Source organism: Ptychodera flava, unplaced genomic scaffold (genome assembly GCF_041260155.1).
Source record: "Ptychodera flava strain L36383 unplaced genomic scaffold, AS_Pfla_20210202 Scaffold_41__1_contigs__length_1339820_pilon, whole genome shotgun sequence".
Lineage (NCBI taxonomy): Eukaryota > Metazoa > Hemichordata > Enteropneusta > Ptychoderidae > Ptychodera > Ptychodera flava.
The window spans coordinates 414396-424137 of NW_027248363.1; the positions used below are offsets into that span (position 1 = coordinate 414396).

The 9742-nt window shown below is 37.8% G+C and overlaps 1 protein-coding gene across 1 annotated transcript; it reads left to right on the top strand.

Moving 5' to 3' along the window:
- The first annotated feature begins 1652 nt into the window (after window positions 1-1652).
- LOC139128013 (aqualysin-1-like) lies at window positions 1653-8655 on the top strand. Its single transcript, XM_070693880.1, has 10 exons — window positions 1653-1733; window positions 2372-2495; window positions 3309-3428; window positions 4560-4683; window positions 5034-5143; window positions 5832-5973; window positions 6447-6631; window positions 6874-7045; window positions 7945-8089; window positions 8511-8655. Exons 2-9 carry the CDS (start codon window positions 2385-2387, stop codon window positions 8082-8084), a joined length of 1104 nt encoding a protein of 367 aa, XP_070549981.1. The 5' UTR covers window positions 1653-1733; window positions 2372-2384; the 3' UTR covers window positions 8085-8089; window positions 8511-8655.
- The last annotated feature ends 1087 nt before the right edge of the window (window positions 8656-9742 follow it).

Here is a 9742-nt window from a genome sequence, read left to right on the forward strand (position 1 = left end):
CGAAGCTCTGGAATTTAAAAGGCACATTATGACATCATGAGTCGAATGGAAGATCATCCGCTGCGAGAAGTAATAAACGAGAGACGACAGTAAGATTGTCACTTAACCGACAAATTAAAAAGAGGACCCTTGGACCACACCACACCTGAATAAAAACAACACACTATGCAATGTAGATGGAGAGCCATACATTATCTATGCATACATATGCATATATGCATACCAGACAAGAAAGCCGGTGAGATATGCTGAGTTCATGTTAGACAGACGTAAATTGCGAGGCACTGCGCATATAGTAGTTTCCTTTAGCTGTACCGTAGTATTAGACATTAACCCCTTGAGTGCTGTAATGTTTCCCATCAAAATTTTACTGCAACATTTTACAATTTTTTATGAATTTTTCTGTAATACTTTTGATAATTTTGGATCAGATAGACATCATATTCTATCGGCTACAGTTTTTTATCAAAAATTTGGCAAAAATTTAAAAAAAAAATGACCGGGGTTTATTTTATAAAGGTGACAAAAAATTGAGTTTGGCGCTCGAAGGGTTATTTAAAGGGGTTTCACCGAATCCCTGAGCAGAATGTAAATCGTTTTTGCTGTCTTAGGGAACGCTGACTTTTTAAAATAATTCAAAAGTACTTGCATCGTAGCATAGTAGCAACTCTCTTACCAATAAATGTTGAGTATTCGGCATCGTTAAACGATATTCAACCGAATGAACGCAAACGTAAATGCCTTTGATCTATTTCCCAAATATTTTGATGGCAATCTTTCGTCATATATTCATATTTTGGACCAAATGGACATCATATTTCAAGGGCTACAATTTTTGTACCTAAATTTTGGCAAAAGTCTGAAAGAAATGACTGGTGTGTGTTTGATAAATGCAACCAAAGTTGAATTTTGGAGCTCAGAGGGTAAGAAGTAGTCAGTTTATATTGTCTTCACTCGTCTCAGTGCAACAAAAAGTCTGTCACAAAACATTACACATATGGACGGCCTGGCCACGATACGTTGCTGTCTCACTACTCTACTGTTTGTGAAAGGCACGTATTCATGAAGACAAGTGCCAAAAGAAAATGTACAGCGCCAAAACCAGAGCTGAACGACGAAATAAAACCTTAGAAACGATTTCCAGCATAACAACAAGAATAAAATATTAACACCTTACATGGAATAGTCTTTTAAGCGGTTTTTCTTTTTACATCTGTAAAATCATCTGTTTGTAATAAGACAGTAGCAATGGGAATTGGTAACTTTAAAATTGGTATTTTTCTCGACAAAAGTTCACGAAATATAACGAGAGAGATGATTTTAGAAAAAAATAATCTGGCATTTTCTTCACTTCATCCTATTGGTCATTTTACCAATAACGCTTCATCCTATTGGTCATTCTACCAATAACTAATCTCGTCATTATTAGTTGCACAACTGCGCATGTTTTTTTTCCAGCCCGGGTGTTTATCAGCTGAACACCTTCGTCAGCAAAAAATATGTATCACCATAACTACCAGATGTGGACATTCACATAATGTTGTGTTGCGTACATTATATTATGAATTTCGCAACATGATAAAGAGACATTAAAAATAGGGCACATAAATACATTAAATTGTATGATCTGTCACTGATAGGCTTGTCAAATCGAATTTGACAAATGTCTCGAAAAATGTATATAAGAATCTCTGTTTCACGGATTCTTCACTTGACTTCTTGCAGAGTTACAGGTGAGTAAAATTGTACAGATTTTACTGAATTCGGGAGTCTCTTTTGTTACCTTTCGTGGTCCGATACGAGAGCAAGCTTGAGAGATGTGTGCGTGTGCGGAGGGCAGACACTTCACCAATGGTGGTTGATGTACTGGACTTGTGTGAGACATCACAGTGTTACTCTACGCGATTGTAATAGTAAAGATTGAGGCTATAACTTGTCGTTGCAGAGCTGTGACTGCTGTAGGTGTATACTAGCCAGCAGTCAAGACAGGTACACAATTCAGTCTGAACGATGTACTTTCAACATTCCATGCTATCCGCATTGCCTTACCTCTCTTTCACCACCATGGTTTTGTCCAAACCTATTGTTATCAATGGTGATTGTGGACCTGTTTACAGGGAATTAGGGGTGAAAGGGTTAAAGTTGCACACAAGTCATGTTACGACTCATCCTCGTAGTTTGTGTTCATCGCTGAAAGGTTGAGTATTTTCAATATGCGCTCAACCGTTTGATTTTGCTAAGCGAGAGACTTTTCGCAACGACTGACTATCCTTACTGTTTTGACATTCGCCAAGTCAATGAAGTTATAGCGTCATTGTCTTAGGTATGATGATATTTGAGGTATTTTCTCAACTTCTCGTTTCTTCCGCAGACACCTGTTCAAGATGCGTCTTCTCCTCCTCGCCCTCTTCGTCGCCTCAGCGGCAGCTGTTGAGCTTGTACCGATCCTGTCTGTCCAGGAGTCTGTGCCGAACAGATACATGATCAAAATCAAGGTTAGAGTGATTAATTTATTGACAGGCGTGCGTTCATTCCAAGGGAATACATATACAGTTCATTAGGATATGCTAGTGTGTTTAACCCTTTGAAAGAACAGTGTATTATTCCCACCAAAATTTTAGTGCAACATTTTCCCAATTTTTATGAGCTTTTCTGTAATTTATCTGATAATTTTAGACCAAATGAGCACAACATTTCGTTGGCCACAGTTTTTTATCAAAATTTTGGAAAAAATCTGACAAAAATTGACCGAGGTAAATTTTATAAGGGTGACAAAAATTGACTTTGGCGCTCAAAGGGGTTAAAAAGCCGTATAATCAACCACACGGAATTTCGCATTTCGAAATCTAATGAGTTAAATTTTGCCCAAATTTTCCTCAAGGTAACTTTAAACCATTTACTTTCGAAATCAAAAATACAAATCGGAGATCAGCATAAAATAGTATACTAAAGAACCATATTTCCCTACATTTACCGACGCATCAAATTCTAAATGGTCGTCGACTGTGAATAACACCTATGGGAAATATAATTAGTATTCTATATTAAGCCGATCGAAACCTTATTTTGAACCACAACGAGGCTCAAAATGACCCCTCCCACGCATTGGTAGACTCACATGTGCATTCTTCCTCAAGAACAGCAATATAAGCAAACAGAAAACGTGGCGAAAAGGAAGAGACAAATTGTTCAGCTATGTGTACTTCTTTTTTCAAAACGCTGGTATTACCAGCTTTGGTTAGCTGGTGTGCGTACATTTTCTGTCAAAGTTACAGAATTGCTTACATCTTGCGCTTTATTTGTCTCAGGATGGCTACACTGTTGCTGACTTGCTGAAACGTCTGCCGAAACAAGCCGAATTGAAGAGAACCTACGAGGCTGTTTTCAATGGTATTGCCGTGGAAGCTCCGAAGGACGTCATCCAAAGAGTATGTATGGAATCCTGTAGCACTAAAGCTTCGTCTCCCCTCCATTCCAATTTTGATCATTCGGGGTTGTCGATTTTGGTATGCTCCGTATATGGCTGTGAGAACACGGGTGTCGGGTAGACTGTCCAGTGGCTTAAATTCCAGTACATGTCTAAATGATCACCGACTTATTTACATACATACCTGTTTGTAAGCACGATTTTTGGAAGTTTTGCAAACCAATCTGTGAAGTAACAAAATTCACAGAAGTAAACGCGTCCTGTATAAACTACGTTAAAGGTATATACAGTCACCTGTCATCTAAATATGCCCATATATGGTCAAAGGGGCGTTCCTTGGTATTCAAAATGCACATGTGAGGGCGCTGTTTTTGAAATGCGGCCACCCGCTTAAAATCAATGACTGGTTAGATTTCCTCTTTCCATGGTAACTGTGACAAAATTGGAACAGGTGACAGTAAACCATAACGGTGAGTCCGTCGATTTTCTCCGTAGAATATACTGTATACTTTAATGTCACATGGTTGATCTGCATAACATAAGGACTTTGCATGTGAATTAACGACCGTGCCCGCGATTTTATCTATTGTAAATTCGAATAATTGTTTTACAGTAAATTTATAAAAGTTGTGTTCGAGCATTTAAAACTTTATGTCAGGCGTCTACATTAACAATCAGCATATATAGTGACAATATTGACATCGTTTGGCTGGCTAATAAATTATGTTTGGCTGGCTAATGAATTATGTTTGGCTGGCTAATGAATTATGTTTGGCTGGCTAATGAATTATGTTTGGCTGGCTAATGAATTATGTTTGGCTGGCTAATGAATTATGTTTGGCTGGCTAATGAATTATGTTTGGCTGGCTAATGAATTATGTTTGGCTGGCTAATGAATTATGTTTGGCTGGCTAATGAATTATGTTTGGCTGGCTAATGAATTATGTTTGGCTGGCTAATGAATTCTTCAAACTATGCCCTCATGGTCATCACTTCCCGACAATTTTAATGATATCGGAAACTATCTTGTGACCTATACAAACGATTCTCACTTGCCATTATAACCTCACAAAAAAGTCTACACATGTCGGTTTTCAAATCGAGACGAAGCTTTTCACTGTGTTTTAAACAGATGAGAAACGTGGATATTATTGAGTATATTGAAGAAGATTCCATTATGAGAGCCGCATGTGAGTGGGGTTGTGATCGTTCAAACCAGAGGGCTCTTCCACTCGACAACAACTGCAATTATTACGGTAAGCACGATAAATGACTCATTTACCCTGTAACTTCCAGCAATGGTGACGGGAACGACGGCGCTGTTAGTACCAGCAACCGTAATAACAGTGCAGATGTCATTGGGTGAATAAGATAAATGTTGTCGTCCAGATATTTTATTTATTACTGAACTTAAAAGCTATGGAATATTACTGAAGTGTAATAGTGGTTTTATCAACATTCTTGTGTAGGGAAAAGTAGGGTATCCCTCAGTGCAAACCTGTCAAATGGCCTTAATTAAGACAAATGTTATAGAGTTTTACCATCTAAGTGACGTAGTATTTGGATTGGGACTGATCGTTGCTTTGCTCTTCTAAACAAATCACAGGTAACGGTGCAGGAGCACGAGTGTATGTTGCTGACACCGGTATCCGTCATAGCCACGTCGAATTCGGAGGCCGTGCCGACTACTTCTGGGATTTCGACCCGAGTAATGGAGTGAGTATTGAATCATTTTACAACAACCCGAATAATCTCTGCTTTCCTTTATGATCGAGGAGGGTACTGAAAATTGACTATCGTACATAAATTTTCCCATTCAGTGAACTTGAGAAATCCTCTTTTGATCCATTTCTTACGATTTAATAGGAAGGAAATGACTCCAGAAAGTTAATAAAGAGAACAGTTTCCATGGAAGTAAAATTTGACAATCTTGTCAATGGTTTATTTCTCTTACTCAACATATCAACGACTGGTCTGGTATTTGAAATTACATAATTCTATTTTGAATAGCCCAGCTTTGGTGCGGACTCAAAGTCATTGGCAGGGCCACCAAAAATGTGTATCGCGTGTTTGAAAACCAGTCAGTTTATTTAAGGTAACTGTGTTTGAACAATGTGACTTCATGACGTACAAAACAACATTTGCTCTACAGGTTACAAAACAAACACACACAAGCGAACGATCAGTAAAATTTTGGAAAAAAAAATGAATTTCCCAGTATCTGTTCCCGAGGTGCGCTGCACCCAGTAGGTTACGAAATCAAACGAATCATTCCTAACATACAACTTTTCACCTTGGAATGGTTGGTTTGTGAAATACATATCGAATGAAATGTTACCGGGAAGGTTTGTAACTCATGCCAATGACAAACGCAACAAAATTGCAAATTTCTTTTATACATTAGGGTGAAGATTGCCATGGTCACGGAACTCATTGTGCAGGTACAGCTGCCGGTGAAGATGTCGGTATTGCCAATGGTGCATTAGTCTACTCAGTGCGTGTCCTCAACTGCATCGGCCTTGGTCTAACCTCCAACATCGTCGGAGGTATGTCCATAAAATTTTGGTAAATGCCCTGGACAAGTTGCTAGACCTGCGAGCGTTAACTGTGTCCTCGTAAATGTAACCTGAGGTCTTAGAAGGGCAACAGTCTGAAAAAGAATTTATATATATATATATATATATATATATATATATAATATATATATATATATAATATATATATATATATATACACAAAATGTATATATATATATATATATATATATATATATATATATATATATATGTGTGTGTGTGTGTGTGTGTCGATTTTTGAGTTTATTTGTTCTACCGTTCGAAATTCAGTATGTCAGACGGTAATATATAAAAGTACAGTCTCTAACAGATGTTAATTTTACGAAAATCAATTACATTATATACTGTATATGTAAATTGTTCAATTACATTATATATTGTATATGGAAATTGTTAAAAGACGTGTCATTGATTTGGCAATTGCCTACTTTTTTGAATTTTAGGTATTAATGCAATCGCTGAAGGTGGTACAACACCAGGTATCGTTTCCATGTCTCTCGGCGGTGGCGCCAACCAAGCTATGGACGATGCAACTCGCGGTGTTATTGCTGCTGGATATCCAACTGCAGTCGCTGCCGGTAATGACAACCGAGACGCCTGCCTCTCCTCCCCTGCAAGAGTTGCTGAGGCAAGTCACTCACCTTAATTTGCCTTACAATGTGCATAACATTACATGAAAGCGAGGAATGGGTCCAAAGGGTGCACTATGGCGCTGATAGTCATGGCGCCGAAAGCTAAGATTCGTGACTTATTCATAGGGATTGCTGCATATTTCGCTTTGCTTCGAATTATTCAGTAAAATCACTTTGTGTTGTGTGTGTGAACGTGTTAACCTGCTAAGATTATATATCTTTCTCTCAATTACCCTAGGCCGAGACTGTTGGATCAACCACTAGCACCGATGCCAGATCTGGATTCTCCAACTTCGGCACATGCCTCGATCTTTTTGCCCCTGGTTCAAACGTTAGAAGTGCATACCACACTAGCGACACAGCATACCAAACTATGAGCGGTACCTCAATGGCCTGCCCTCACGTCGCAGGTTAGTGATAAATTTTACAAATTAAGCTTTCGTTTCCTTTTTATTAAAGAGGCAGATTTTTATGTCGCAGTTCAATATTCTGTACAACCAGTTGCAGAGAATTATGGTCTCGATTTAGATGTATCTTTCGTTTAGAAACCTAAGTGTTTGTTTAAAAGCACCAGCAATATCCTCGTCATGAACGCTACACGTTATCTAGTCACTAACTGATGGAAACACAGACTTATACATAGTTTTTGTTTCTCTATCACCTTTCCGCTTGTTTTCATAATTTTCCGTCTCTTTTCAAAATTAGCTACAGGACAATACATTTCTTAGCTTGATACAAGTTTAACGTGTTGTACTCTAATCTACTGAGTCTTTCATACCTTATGAATGGCGCCGCAGTGGACTCATCAGTTACTTGGCGTTTAAGGTGGTATGCACCTCGAAAGTGAAAGACTTAAAACTTTTGCTCAAACTTTCCTCAATAAAACTTTCAATCATTCTCTTACTTAATCAAGAATAAAACTCGGGGGTCACGGTACAAATTTTGGTATTAGACAAACAAATAACCCGACATTTACCGATATTTGAAATTCAAAACGGCCGTCATCACAGTGTTAACTCTATGGAAAAGTTTTTTTTTAACACCAAGAGCTTTAGAATGAACTCCACAAGTTGAAGATCAGAAAAAAATTTTAAGAGTTTTAGAGTCCAAATATCTGCCCCCCCCCCCGGCTTGTTCTTCCTTAATGAACCTTATTGTCTACCAGGCGTACAAGAATGTTAATTAGTTTGACCCAAGGAATGATTGATCATAATGGTGCCTTGCCTTACACTAAATGGATAGAAGATGCACAGATAGTAATATACAACTGACAATTTACAATTTTTTACATCTCTAATACTTGCTATAGGTGTTATGACACTGCATGTCGCTTCTAATCGATGCAGCACTGGAGCTAATTGTAAGACATTTCTTCGAGAAGAGTCAACAAAAGGAGCAGTCAGCAACCCAGGAACTGGATCTCCTAACAGACTCCTCTACAGTGATTAATCGGCGTAAGTTACTTGTTTATTTCAGGCACAAAATTGTATGAATGAATCTGATTCTTCAGGCAATATCTTAATAATACCATTTATTTGAATATTGTTGTTGTTATGTGTCTCTTGCTGTATTTAACTCCAATTGAAATATAATAGTTGTATGCTATATTAACTACAAAACTACTGGTATTATTTGAAGATACGCATCCTTATACAGTTATTTAGATGATATATGTATGTATGTATGTATGTATGTATATATATATATATATATATATATATATATATATATATATATATATATATATATATATATATATATATATCCAGTCAAGTATGTAACATGTTGATATATATATTCAATAAATTACATAATTGACCGGAAATAATAATGTATGTTATGTGTTACATATTTTTGTGCTATTTCATATTATAGATGCCATTGGATTCGTTGAAAGTGATATCAACTTGCTGACCAGAATCATGAGAGATAATTATTAGGATTGCGCGTGACCAAAATCGATACATTTTGTCTTGGTACTATTCAACCGTGACTAAATAAATACTTCAGAAAACTCAAATCTTTGTTTATGTTTCATTTATTTAAAAACGCTGCCAAGTTCTGCGAATATTAGTGAGCTTTGCGGCAACGTTCATTTTTTGGTAGACTTGGTTCAAGTCTGTGATTTGTGAATGTTTGAGTGGAGTGAATGCAATGATTTGTATTTTTCTCTCATGTGAAACGCGCGCGTGAGTGGAGTGGACGCTATGAGTGGGGTGAACGCTATACAGGGGAGTTTCACCCGGTGAATCCGGCAGAAACTAACTCACTACACTGGGCAGACTCAAAGGTAATGCATTCAATGGCTGGGAAAACCTCGCATGGGCTTCTAAATTCCGAATATGTTTGTACGAAATAGGAGAGACACAAGAGAAACAATTTTAAAGATTTTTTTTTTAATTCACCGACTTGAACCAAGTATAATGTTTTGGAAAAATCTCAAGGAAATCACAAATTATGACTTTTGAATGAATAAGGTTCTGAATGGGAGGTTGACGAGAATCAACATGTCATTTATTATTATCCTTTATTCAGTATAGACGTATGAGGCTTTAAAGGTACACGGTCACCGTTAATTTGCACATTCCATATATGGTAAAGGGGCGGGGCTTAGCGTACGTACTGTAGACTGATTGTTGTCGATTGTTGAGGACGCCGTTTTCGTCACCGCGTTTTCGTCGATACGATGGACCATGGATGTCACCAACCGTCGGCTATAGCCCTGTTTAGTGCAATTGAATCCGGTATGATCGAAGTTAATGAAGGGGTAACTGTCTGTGACCCAACTGTCGCAGAAACCCAGTCTACTTGTAGCTGCAAGGGAGCTGTCGGTCCTCCATATTTGATACGTCAAAGGTCATGCAGACGACTCTGCTAAGAATGCCATGGCTTGTCGTGTGGGCCGCTCTTTTAAAAAAGCGGCCACCCGCGTAAAATCTCTGATTGGCAGGTGATCGAATACCTTAAGTTTAATCACTGAGGGTTGATCATAAAATAATAACGAATTGTCTGGATTATAAAGTTGATTCACATTCGTGCATCATTCCTGATCGAGTTCTTTACAGAATGTTTAGGGGCTTTTTTTTCTATACAGAATGTTAAAGGCA